We start from the raw sequence: 13476 nt of genomic DNA, 5'->3' as shown, positions 1-13476 counted from the left end.
ATCCCTCCCCCCCCTGGTGGATTGCTCCACCTTGTTGCATTTCCACAGTTCAAATTCAGTTGAGATTCTTTCATTGGAGGTATTTACCAAGCATATAATCCAGCATCTTATTGTTCTGGTAAGTTCAATGGTTTCTTGGTGAGACCATCTCTGGTCTGAAGGTAGAGCCAGCAGAATATCATCCCAATCAATTAAAAGCCCCAACATAATATTTACAACAATTTACAACATTATGGCATTAATTGACATGTATTGATTAACCAATATGTTAATAAGAAAATGCAGGTTCTCAACCACAACCTGTGGCTTCTTCATAGACACTTCAATTTTGGTTTATATTCAGCCGTGTTCTGTACACCTTAAAATGGCTGTAGATTGCTATTCAGCTGATATACAGAGACAAACTTATTTGTTTGTATGTTTGTTTATTTACTGAAACTTTATTTTTCATTTGAAAGGCAGTTACAGAGAGGGGAGACAGAGGCCTTCCAACTGCTGGTCCACTCACTCAATGTCCACAGTGGCTGGAGCTGAGAGCCTGAAGCCAGGAACTTCTTCCAGGTCTTCCACATAGGTTCAGGGGCCCCGGGACCTGAGCAGTCCTCTGCTGCTTTCCCAGGCCATAAGCAGGAGCTGGATTGGAAGTAGAGAGGTAGAGAGGCCAGGACATGGAGCGGTGCCCATATGCAATGCCAGTGGAGCCTGAGCTTACCACACTCGGCACTGGCTGCAGAGATAGACTTAATTTGAAGGTTTTATCACTCAGTGTGATTAACCATTTCATTCACTAGACTAGTTTTTATTTTGTTTGGTGCTAATTTTTTTGAAGTTTCTGAAATTATTATCTGTTTTGTAGCAAAGTCCATTAGAATAACATGAATAGTGTTAGAAGCCAAGGCAATTCAGTTTTTTTTTAATTCACTGTTCTTACTCCAGTCTCAGTATTTTTTACATAATTTTTATATATTTTCAATGATAAAATTTTATAGGCATAGGGTTTCCCCACTCCACATCCCCTTCCTCCTCCCTGTTCACCCCCTCACACTGTTTTCCCCCGTATCATTACAGAATAGTCCTTCAGTCACAGTTGCAAGTCCAACATTCTGCTGTTTAAATGCATCATGAAATTGTAGGTATAGGCATATAGGTATATGAGAATATGTGTCTGGTGTTAATTAATTTAAAGATGGATAAATGAGTGTGAGAAGCTTTCAAAGGGATATAGAACATGTGCTGTGTGAATGTCTCCACTCATTCAAAAATGTATGTATATGCTTGTATGGGTGTGTGTGTGTGTGTGTATGTATATTACATGTATGTATAAAATACTTTAAGCATAAATAGTATCTGCCCACTGTTCTTTGCCTTGCTGTTTTGATTGGAGAGGCAAAGACACCAATAAGAGGGTGAAACTGAACGAGAGAGAGATTTCCCACCTGCTGGTTCATTTCCCAGATGCTTGCAGTGATTGCATTGGGCTGTGGCTAGGGAAGCCACAGTTGAGATCTTCATGTGGCTGGCAGGAACTCAGAACCTGAGCCATTACTGCCACTTCCAAGGGTGCTTCTTGTCGGGAAGCTGGAGTTGGAGACCAGAACCAAAAACAGAGGCCATACTCCTCAAAGTATGTTGTACCTTTATTACTAGGCTAAAGGTTGGTCCTTGTTTGTTTTTGATGATTTCACAGTTTCAGTCTGTGTTTGTATATATGTGTGTGTGTGTATACACGCATAAATAAAATAGTTGAGTTAGCTAGTACTTTATGAATGGATTGTTAATTTTCAACCCAGCTATTTATGTAGTGCTCTAGGATTACCAGTATACATCTATCTCTGAAGTTCTAAATGTTCATGCAGGATAAATTCTTAGAAGAAACTGAGACAACAGCATTTTTACATAGTCTAGCTGGGACAGGAACTGGCACCCAAATGGGATCCTGGTGCCTGCACAGAGATTTATTAATTTTTATTTTGGAAAGATAGGTTTTACAGAAAGATCTTCCAAGCACTGGTTTACTCCCAGTGGGCTGCAGCAGCTGGAGCTGAGCCAATCCGAAGCCAGGAACCAAGAGCTTCCTCTGGTCTCCCATGCAGTTGCAGGATCTCGAGGCCTTAGGCTCTCCTCCAGTGGTTTCACAGGCAACAAGCAGGAGGCTGGATAGGAAGTGGAGCAGCTGGGACACAAACTTGCACCCGTGTGGGATCCCGGTGCTTGTGTGGGTAGGATTAGGCATTTGAACCATTGTGCTGGGCCCTCAACCATTGTTTCTTCTAATGTTTTTTCTTTATTCTGTCAGAAACTCAGAAGACAAGAATGTCAGGGAGAGGGGTCCTTCTGGGCTAGCACCTGCCTGCTGGCATGCCAGTGCTCCCTGCTCCAGGCCACAGCACAGATGGAGACGGGGCACTGATGGCTTTTGACATTGAGAAGCAGCCCGTGCTTTCGTGTCCTGCTTGTGTCAGACACATCGTGAGCTCTGATCTCAAAGAGCAGAACCCGTGGGCGTATGATCTGGCCTTGGCGTGCGTGTTCTCTGATTGGACCGCCTGCATTGTTGACCCTATGCAAAGAGGCCGACAACGTTTGAGTAATGATTATATTGAGGACAGTGTCATTGGTGCTGATTGCAAAATCTCCAGCTTGTGAGAGGGATCCATTAAATGAGATGGAGATTTTTGAAATCAGAGCAGGTAAATCCTATGCCCCTAATTATCAGGAAGGAACTGCAGATGTCATCTACAGCCTTTGGCAACAAAGAGGGACTCATGAAGGAAGGCAGAGACAAGAGACATGTGTCTCTTTTCCCACTTCTACCCTCCCAGATGACTGTACCACTGTGATGTTTTTAAATACTTGTGATATCCTTTTTGAATACACTTAAAATTGAAAAAAAGGTGTGTGGGGGAGGGGCAAAACAGGGCCCAGCAGAGTGGCCAGTGGCCTAGTGGCTAAAGTTCTCACCTAGCATGTGGCGCAATCCCATATGGATGCCAGTTTGTGTCCTGACTGCAGATGTGTTGCATTATGGGTATCTCAGGCGTCACCTGCCGCTGTGCTGCGATGCCCATCCGCTGTGTTCATCAATCTTCATAGTTACTGTTTTCTTAGTAATCTACGTTCTGCTTTTACCCATCACAGTGAGTTTTTTTCAGTTTTAAAATTCCCTTGTTTCTTTGTAACATGTTTTTGAGGAGACTATATTCAAGAATCTTCACTTTTGTTACAGAGTAGTACTAATGGGGTCTTTGAAATGATTTTCTCACAATTTCAACATTTTCCATCTTGGGGTAGGCTTCTTTTGGGTTATGTTGTCCTTTGTGGGGTATTTGAGAAGGATCTTCCTGTGCTGATTCACTGCAAATGGCTGCAGCAGGCAGAGCTGAGCCAGTCTGAAGACAGGAGCCTGGAGGCCTCTTCTGATCTGCATGAGTGCAGAGGCCTGAGGACTTGAGCCATCTCCCCTTGCTTTTGCATTTGCATTAATAGGGAGCTAGATTGGAAGTGGAGCAGCTGGGACTCAAACCAGTACCCATATGGGATGCTGACAACAAAGGCAGAAGCCCAGCTTACCACACCACAGCACCATCTCCTCCCACCACTCGTGTTTTTATTTTTACTTGATTTTCTCCAAATAGAATTGTATTTCTGAATTTGAAGATGTCATTCATTATTACTTGGATTGAATGGTTTCTAGCAGTATGATGATAGTCATATTTTGTCACTTGGTACTTTTAAGACTTCATTTCTATTGAACCTCATGGGGTTTTTTTGTTTGTTTGTTTGTTTAATTAGGTTCTCCAAATGGTGTGTTTATAAGTTGTGTTTAGTTTTTTGATTCTATTCTTTGTAATCTGTTAAGAGGTCTGGTCATTATTTCTAAATTTAAGTTTATTTTCTCCCTTTTTGGTACTCTAGTTATACCTGGTTGGTCATATATTATCCTGTCCCTTCATTTTGTTATTGTTTGCTTTTTTTTGTATGGATTTTTAAGATTAAATCAGTATTACATAGAGAGGGAGAGGCAGACTCTCTTTAGTTCCCCAGCTGACTGCAGCCATGGTCCAGGCTGAAGCCAGGAACTTTATCCAAATCTTTCACATGGGTGACAGCAGCTCACACAGTTGGGACAGCCTCTGCCGCTTTTCCAGGCAATTAGCAGGGAGTTATGTTGGACGAGAAGCAATTGGGTGCTCAAACCTGCACCTATATGGGATTCTAGCATTGCAGATGTTTGCTTAACCCACCATGCCATATATTTGAGAGGCAGAGCATCAGAGGGAGAGGTGTGGTAGAGAAATACCTTCCACCTACTAGTTCATTCCCCGGATGACCACACCAGCTAGGGATGGACCAAGCTGACACTAGGAATTCAGAATTCCAACTAGATCTTCCACATGGGTGGCGGGGCCCAAGCACTTGGTCTGTCGCCTGCTGTCTTCCGGGCTCATTAGCAGGAAGCTGGATAAAGGCAGAGCAGCTAAGACTGGAATCTGGTGCACTGTGCCACAGTGCTGACTCCTGCTGCTTCTCATGTCTGTTAGGTTCTTATACGTGGTTACAGTACGACTGTATCCGTGCTCTATCAAAGTCCATCAGTACAGGCTGTTTCTGTTGATTGGTTTTTCTTCTGCATTGAGAGAGTATGGAATATTGTGAGTGTTACGTTGTTGATTGCTGGATTGTGTTATCTTTCTTTGTAAAATGATGGGCAATTAGATTGTTTGTGGATCACCTTTACCCTTTTGAGATGAGTGGAAGTTTTTTGCTTTTGTTTGTAACTTTGCTAGGATGTTTCAACAGTGCTAATTTACACAGGTGTGTGACCTTTCAAAGTTCTCCACAGATATCCTAGCCAAAAGGTTCTGCTTTTGCATTTTGAAAATTATTCAGCATAAAAATGCCCCCCCTTTTTTTTCTTGTTTGGCAAGCCTTTTTGAGCATTACCTTACGTGTGGGTCTAGTACTAAGCATGACCCAAGGATGACCCAGGCAGATAACCAGAGTTTGTTCCTCCGGACACTCAGCTCCTCTGAATTCTGATCTTTCTTTTGACACTAAGAGCTGTTATCTCCCAGTTCATTCCTGAAATGCCTGTGACACCTTGGGCCCAGCCAGGCTAAATGCAGGATCCAGGAGCTCATTTTGGGTTTCCCATGTGGGTCAATTGCTGTTTCCTCCGTTGCACATAAGAAAGTTGAATTGGGAGCAGAGCTGACTTGAATTAGGAGCTTAGGCAGCTCCCTAACTTCTGAACCAAAAACTAGCTCAACTGGCTTCTGTGCCTTTGATTGAGCAGTTGTGTTCTCCTGAAGCTGCCGTCAGGAAAGTGCCTCCAGTTAGAAAGTTGATTTAATTGTAGGAAGAGTTTGCAGCAATCCCAGTTCTATACTCCCTGTGGCTTCAGAGCATTCTTTTCATTTATTTTGTTTAATTTTGTGATTGTTTATTATCAATGGCCAGAAGCTGCACTGTCAATTAATTGTTGGAACTCTTAATTTTTCTCATGTTTATTTAATGTCTTTTAATATTTTAATGAATATTTTTATTGAAAAGGTGGAAACCCCGAGAGCTTTTCCATCTACTGGTTTACTGTCCCAAATAACTATAAGAGTGAGGGCTAGCTAAGGCCAGTACCAGGAAACGAGAACTGAGTTCAGTTATCCTGCCTGGGTGACAGGCATTCAAGTGGTGAAGCCATCGGCTGCTGCCTCCCAACCTCTGGAATAGCAAGGAGCAGAGCCGGAACTCAGACACTAGGACAGGGAATACTGGCGTCGGAGGTGGCGTCTTCATCTCCATGATAATATGCACCTGCCCACATTTGACAGATTTTTTTTGTAATGCTATTAGAATCAGCTTGTCTTGCTTTAAAAAAGTTCATACTGTGGAGTCATGTTGGATCTAGCTGGGAAGACTGGTTAAGCTCCACATGACGCAGGGCAGAGCGCATGCGCCCCATGCCTGGCTCTGGCCGCTGCTCCTGCCTGCTCCTGGACCCCGAGAGGCAGCAAGGAAGGCTCCCGTGAGCTCTTGCTCTGGCTCTGCCTCTTTCCCCGACTGCAGACACGCGGGAAAGTGAGTCAGCAGGTAGGAGCTCTCTTTCAAATTAAATAATTTTTAAGTCCTATTTGCATAATGGTATTATGTTAACTCCCAAATAATACAAGGAAAACCGATCCCTTTACATTGTTTAACTTAACTAGTTCAGTGTATCTTTATAATTTTATTGTATTAAAATAACTAGACATGTGTCAGTTCCTATTTTGAGATTTACCACAGATTTTTTTTTTTTTTTTTTTTTTTTTTGCTATTGCTTTCTTGTCTGTGTGTGTGTATGGAACTGGTCATTTTTTTCCATGTGTTGACATAGTGATTTATGTTTATAATGTATAGAATCTATTTATACTTTCTTGGTTAAAACTCATTCAGAGGACCCAGGGTGGTAGCCTAGTGGCTAAAGTCCTCGCTTTGCATGCGCCAGGATCCCATATGGGTGCTAGTTCTAATCCTAGCAGCTCCACTTCCCATCCAGCTCCCTGCTTGTGGCCTGGGAAAGCAGTTGAAGACAGCCCAAAGCTTTGGGACCCTGCACCCATGTGGGAGGCCCAGAAGAGGCTCGAGGCTCCTGGCTCCTGGCTTCAGATCAGGGCTGCTATGGCCGTTGTGGCCGTTTGGGAAGTGAATCAACGGATTGAAGATCTTCTCTCTGTCTCTTCTCCTCTGTGTATATCTGACTTTCCAATAAAAATAAAATAAATCTTTAAAAAACCTTATTTATACTTTTTTATATATAAACTTTAACAAATATTTCATTTGTATGAAAGGTAGAAATTGGAGAGAAACTAAGAGCTCCCCTCCACTGGCTCACTCTCCAAATGCATGCATTGGCTCCAGACTGGGCCAGAGTCTGGAGCTGAGACACAATCCAGGTCTCTCCCGTGGCAGAGCTGCAGTGTGCTGAGCCTCCTAGGATCCACTCTGTTAGGGAGCGGAGTCCAACCCAGGCGTCAGTGTAGAGGCGAGTGCCTTAAACTGCTACACTGAGCAGCCACTCCTTCCATTATTCTTTTAAATAAACTATAACAGTTTATATTCTGGTATTATGTTTTGTATTTTTATAGATTCTTGATTACTTTTGAATATTTCAAAACTCAAAATCAAAGCCCTCATTTAAAATCCTTGAATATATAAGTGTGCAAAGTTCTTCAAAAGAAACAATGTTCAGAGTGCGTGATACACATGCTTATTATGGCGCTTTGTTACTTTTAACACTTGAATTTTTTAGAATTCGTTTTTGTTTCAGAATAAGGGAATCATTTTGTGGTATTCATTTACTGAAAAACTTTTTTGTTAAGGTGAAGGTCAATTTCTTATGTGTTCTCAATAGAATTATAAAGTATTGGTAAGACCTGCATTTTGTATGATTTAAATTTTTCAGTCAAAACATTGAAACATTTGTGTCAATATGGAACTCCCACTTCTCAGGAACTTAGTCCCATGTTTTCCTTTCCACAGGTTCAGTTCAACTTGCAGTTTACCAAGCCACATACATCGCTAGATGTTCAGTCAGCAGCCACTGCTAGCATGCCTTCCTCATCTGATAAAGAAAAGTAAGTACTTACAAAAACTTTAATGTTTGCAAATTTTGAAGGTCATCATAAAGACTTTTCTGTGTTTGAAATTCAGTGACCTTATTCATCTGACGTACTTCCACATTGCTTGTTAAACAGATCAAGTTCTTTAGTTCTAAGAAAAGATTTCTGATACATTCTTTCAAATTGTGCAATGCTTAGAAAGTAAAATCCTGGTCCCCGGCCGGGTTGGTAACTCAGCTCTCCAACCTTCATTCATTGAATCTTCTGTAGTTGCCTCCGGGATTAAGAATTGATCATGTTTGTGAGCTTCATTAAAAAAAAAACTCTGAGATTCTCAACTCTCTGTTTATTTAAGTTCCTAATGTACGAGAGGCAGAGCACTTAGATCATCTAAACAGAACTGTATGGTTTTCATTTACAAATATTTATCACAAGCCAAGAACAATTTTGGCATTTTCTAATTAATTAGTTTGAAAGGCAGACAGAGACGTCCCATCTGCTGATCCACTCCCCCATTGACTGCAGTAGCTGAGTTTGGCCCAGGCAGAAGCCAGAAGCTTCAGTTGCCTCTCCCATAAGGGTGGCAGGAACCAGTCACTTGAGCCATCACCACTCCCTCCTGAGCTAGTAATCTACATTTAAAGGAAGCTGGTGTTAGGAGCCAGAGCCAGGGAACAAACCCAGACATGCCAGTGTGGGCTACATGCATCCTAACCAGGGTCTTCTGCACCAAATGTACACCCTGCAGAACTGTACTAGCGAAAAATGAGTCACATTTGATATAGAAAATTAAACGTAATTGTCCATAAAATTAAGACTGTTGAGGGGCTGATATTGTGGTACAGGATAGAGCTGCTGCTAGCAACACTAGCATCTCTTATCAGAACAATGGTTTGAGTCCAGACTGCTCTGCTTTCAATTCTAATGTGCCTGGGAAGGCAGAAGATGGCAAGTACTTGGGCCCCTGCCACCCATGTGGGAATCCTAAATGGAATGCCAGGCCCTTGGCCTCATCCTGGTCCTGTCCAGCTATTTTGGACATTTGGGGAGTAAATTAGTAAGATCTCTTTACTGTCTCTCCTTCTTTCATTCTGCCTTTCAAATAAATATGAAATAATGAGTCTTTAAAAACATTAGGATTGTTCAGAGACTTTCCAATTTTTTCTTGTTTAGAACACGTTCTTTTATTGTCAGCTAGCAAAAAGTGGCAGTGGGTTTAAAGTTAAAAATACTAGTTCATGTTTTTTCTAAATATTAAAAAAAGCCCATCTTTTCATTTTAAACATCACCTTGTGCAAGAGCTTTAACTTCTCATTGTAAGTGTAGGCAAGCTGTTGAACTGAACAGATTGAAAATGGGACAAAGGGAGAAAACAAATTTTTTTTCAAAATTGCACTGTATTCAGTTGACCAAAATTCATCCATTACTATGTTACATGTGTTAATATTTGATAATGACCACTTTCTTTTTTTTTTTTAAAGATTTTTTATTATTATTGGAAAGCCGGATATACAGAGAGGAGGAGAGACAGAGAGGAAGATCTTCTGTCTGATGATTCACTCCCCAAGGGAGCGCAACGGGCCAGTGCGCGCGGATCCGATGCCGGGAACCAGGAACCTCCTCCGGGTCTCCCACGCGGGTGCAGGGTCCCAATGCATTGGGCCGTCCTCAACTGCTTTCCCAGGCCACAAGCAGGGAGCTGGATGGGAAGTGGAGCTGCCGGGATTAGAACCGGCGCCCATATGGGATCCCGGGGCGTTCAAGGCGAGGACTTTAGCCACTAGGCCACAGTGCTGGGCCCTATAGAATATCTTTCAATGTTCCCGTTTTTCAACTGAACTGTCCTGAGATGTGTAGAATTTTCTACTTGTAATGTCATTGAAATGTTGGAATGTTTCTGCTTTCTGGATTAGGGATGCCCAACCTGTATGTATGTGTTAAGATAAACCATTGATATTGACTAGTAAAGAGTAAGTAATTACTGTTTTTCTTTTAAGTGTTGAAAATCTGGGGCTGGAATCCAAATACTTGAAGAAAAGGGAAGATAGCATTCCTTTACGTGGACTCAGCCAGAATCTGTTTAGCAATTCAGGTGAGCAGACATTTCTGAACCGTGCTGTCAGCCGTGCTGTGATTCAGTGTGATCGTCTTTCTTTGTCCTCCTCTGCAGACATTCAGAACGATGGCGCTCTGGGAGCACTGCAGACCTCTGCCAAGCCCACAGTCCTCCCTTCTGTATCTTCAGCTTATTTCCCTGGACAGATACCCAACAGTTAATTCGAATACCATCATTGACTTATTTTATAAACTCAGGTGTTTTAGAAATGTTACAAATTGTCAACAAGCACATTTCAGATTTTACTTGAGTTGCTATTATTTATGTTATTTAGATTCTTTCTTAAATCTGCCATTTAAGGCAGATAGTTTATAGTAACAAAGTTATACTTAGGGGTCGGTCATCATTCTTAAGTAAATGTTTGGTTTATATAACAATAACATGAATTCTATTAAACTAATCCTTAGAAAAATTGATTTCTAAGGAAAGTTGATCCTTACAAAAGGACAGTTTAGACATTGAAGGCCTACAAAGAAGAAAATGGTAGGAAGCCAAAGACTGCTGGTGTTAACATTCTCATCGGTAAAATAAGCTTTAAATGTTTTACCTGAAAATTATGAGGGAACACAATTATGTTATTGATGACATTCATATTAAATGGAGAAGTCCCAAAGTTACCTTAAAATACTTTAAAATACTGAAATGAATTAAGCCTTCATAAATGTTTAAATTAGCTATTGACTGAATCTATTAAGATGTAAATTTGTTAAGCTAATTATAAAAATAATTGGAACTGCGTATTTAACATAACCAGACTGAGGTTAAAGTTTATTCATCTAGTTTTCCTCTATTAGCTGTGCAGTTAATCTACCAGAATTGTTTAAAAAGTGGCATTTTATAAAATTTCTACTCCGTGTATCATGAATTTTCAGTTTTATAACATCAAAACTTGAGTTCATGTTAATGTTTATTTAAATAGGCAAAACCAATAAGGTTGGAAATTACAGATTTCTTACATCCCCTATAACACAGTTTTAACTAAGAATTATTCCCATGGAAAAAATTATGTGACTTTAATATTCATCAGATTCAAATGGCCCCATTTTATATTGTTACCAACCATTTAATACATTCTCTTCTAAAAATCAGTTTATAAAGCGCTAATGTTCAGCTGACAAATTAACTTTCGATTGTTTTATTACACAGAAGAGGAAAAAGATATGTCAAGGTATTGATGGTGTACCATTTTAATGAAGCCCCAATGAGTCCTTCTGAAACTGTTGGCAAGGTTCAAGCTGTCTTAAATTGAAATTTCAATACCTGATCATAGCAGTTTACTGTATTACTCACAACTGGTTATAATACCTTGAAAGCACTTACTGTTTTGAAAATATTTTGGCAATACTGGATTCTGCTTTGCTGTAAATACTATGTAGTATATTTAACATACTTGACAGTGTTTTAATGGGACACATAATGTACAGGTAGTTTTTAAAATACATACATACACTCAATTTTCCATGTTTACATGTGTGGAAAATTGACATAGAATAGTCATTCTATCAACTTGCTACATTGTTCATATTCAGTGAATATATACTGACTTCAGAGTGTGCTAATTTTGTGCTCTACCTCTTAAAAACTTTTATTGGAAATGATTTTGCAATGTAAAATTGTATATGTATTAATCAGAACGCTGCATTTAATGTTATTTCTGTAAAAACTGAGCTTTGTTAATAAAATACGAATATTTTGAGAATATGGCATGTACATTACTTATGAAAAACACACAACTGATGGACCCATAAGACCTACACTTAGAAAACCAAGTCCTTCACCCTGTGTTGTCTGTTGTCCCATGTCTTCCTATGAGAGCATTTGTAACTGAGGTAAAGAAATGGATTCAAGGGGAAGGGATAAAGCTTTACTATAAAAGTGATTGTGGTAATAAGTCAAAGCAGGACCTTATATGGACTCACAGATCAAGACTTATAAAAAAATCATTAAAATATTTAATTTTATTAACAGTATTTACATTTAAGACCTTATTTAACCATAGTGAATGTTCCAAGTTTAAAAAGCATTAAGCAATAACCACACACAAGATGAAAACAGTGTAAACTATACAATACTTTATGTACATTTTTTACAAAGTAACACTTTTTTAAATAATATAACTGGACACAAAAATATACACTTTAGAGAAATTCACATCAGTAATTGTATAAAGCTCTCCTCTAAGGTCCTGAAAATTTAGGACAAACATTAGCTCTGTAAATAAAGTGTTACTGTGACAGTCCTGAAAGGCCACTATATATATTTATCTACATATAGATATCACATTAACATTTTCAAGGCTACCAGCTTTACTATATAATTTTTAGGTTATGTATTCAAGTGTTGAGGTTTTTATGATTATGCAAACATTAAAAGAATAGTGGTATAAGAAGTAGCCGGGGAACAAATTCGAGCCAATATTTAGACTGATAGGCTCTTAACACCCCAATTTAAATTCTAAATGGCTGATATTCTCTCACTTCAAATACAGTAGTGAATAATGTTTAAAATAAAATTACTGCAACAAGCTTGAAACATGATTCAGATTTAGTACAATTTTTTTCTTGAGTTGTTTTAAAATGCAAACAATTCATTTACCATTTCTTTATTTTAGTGCATCTGCATTAAGGCTTTGAATTATTTGACCCAAGATTTTACTTGTTAAAATCTGACTCCAGATTTTACGATGTTAAAACACCAGGTCCACCCCTACTACTTACTCATCTTGCTGAGAGTCAGCGTAAATAGTTAAAGCTCAACACCTTAAGGAAATGGTAGCAGAGACATATGCTAATATCTAAGAAGTTACATATATATAGTTTTTAATTAAAGAATGTATAATAAAACAAATAGCTTAGTGGCAAGAAATTGGTGGTAATAAACAAAAGGTTTCTTTTCAAAAGAAATTGTAACATCTTTGGAAAACCGTCCACTCTTTCTTTAGTTCCCACGGAGTTCATGCAGATACATTTCTTAAGACAATCTTAAAATACCATGTGGATGGAAATGGAATGTACATCCAGAACTACAGGTGAAAACTAAGACCTGGGTGCTGATAGAAATCTTCCTGATTTGGGGCCTCACACGTTTGTGTCCTGGAGTAAAGGTTCTTTGGCCTCTCCCGGTGCTTGCGTACTGTGAGGATGGCTGTGGCTGCCACAGTGCTTTCTCCAACTGCTGGACCTTAAGCTTAAATTGGTATGTTCTGGAATAAACAAGGCAACAAGCAGAGCCAGCAGCACCGAACAGGCTCCGAAAAGGAAAGGGGGGCCAGGGATGATGGAATTCTGAAGAAGAAAAATGTAATTAGGATTTCAGCAGAAAAACTTACTGACAGAAGAAATGATTATATTTTGGCAAAACTGATTACTATTAACTGAAAGCCTGTGACTCTTCCTTACAGCCATATTCTAGAAAGCATTCTCTCTTAAGAAGAAAGGTCAGCATTTCTATTCCCAATGCAAATTTCTGGAAATAACAGCTATGCAAAAATACCATCACTTCTAGCATAAAATCTGATCACAGATGTTCTCTGAGCTTCACACAATTTGTTCTAATAGAAAACTCTTCTTAAGTAGATCTCTAAAGTAAAATCAAGTAGCCTGCGATGTCAACTGCAAGGTAAAATCAACTACCATTTTTCTTCTAGAAGGTAATTAATTTTCACATGACGCAAAGTGAGAACACAGATAAATGCGATTAATATGAAAAGACAGGCACCTTGGTTTTGGTTTTATCCCCAAATTACACTCACTCTCAGCAAAACCT

At 39.5% G+C, this 13476-nt stretch overlaps 2 protein-coding genes across 6 annotated transcripts in view; one reads left to right on the top strand and one right to left on the bottom strand.

The window, feature by feature from the left end:
• Window positions 1–13476, top strand: part of SASS6 (SAS-6 centriolar assembly protein) — a 65001-nt gene that overhangs the window by 34365 nt on the left and 17160 nt on the right. For 2 of the 3 annotated variants that reach the window (XM_004582010.2, XM_058659542.1), the window contains exons 15-17: window positions 7516–7610; window positions 9593–9687; window positions 9766–9954. In XM_004582010.2, coding sequence (XP_004582067.2) covers window positions 7516–7610; window positions 9593–9687; window positions 9766–9872 — 297 coding nt within the window. In that variant the 3' untranslated portion in view covers window positions 9873–9954. Of the gene's footprint in view, window positions 1–7515; window positions 7611–9592; window positions 9688–9765; window positions 9955–13476 lie in introns of those variants that run through there. The other variant, XM_058659526.1, reaches the window with a different exon arrangement.
• Window positions 11645–13476, bottom strand: part of MFSD14A (major facilitator superfamily domain containing 14A) — a 41555-nt gene continuing 39723 nt past the window's right edge. For all 3 annotated transcript variants that reach the window (XM_058659552.1, XM_004582012.2, XM_058659550.1), the window contains exon 12: window positions 11645–12995. In XM_058659552.1, the coding sequence (XP_058515535.1) occupies window positions 12789–12995 (207 nt within the window). In that variant the 3' untranslated portion in view covers window positions 11645–12788. The remainder of the gene's footprint in view (window positions 12996–13476) is intronic.

This window comes from Ochotona princeps, chromosome 2 (genome assembly GCF_030435755.1).
Source record: "Ochotona princeps isolate mOchPri1 chromosome 2, mOchPri1.hap1, whole genome shotgun sequence".
NCBI classification, from domain to species: domain Eukaryota; kingdom Metazoa; phylum Chordata; class Mammalia; order Lagomorpha; family Ochotonidae; genus Ochotona; species Ochotona princeps.
Note: the sequence above shows the minus strand (reverse complement) of the source record. Positions and strands in the feature narration are given on the sequence as shown.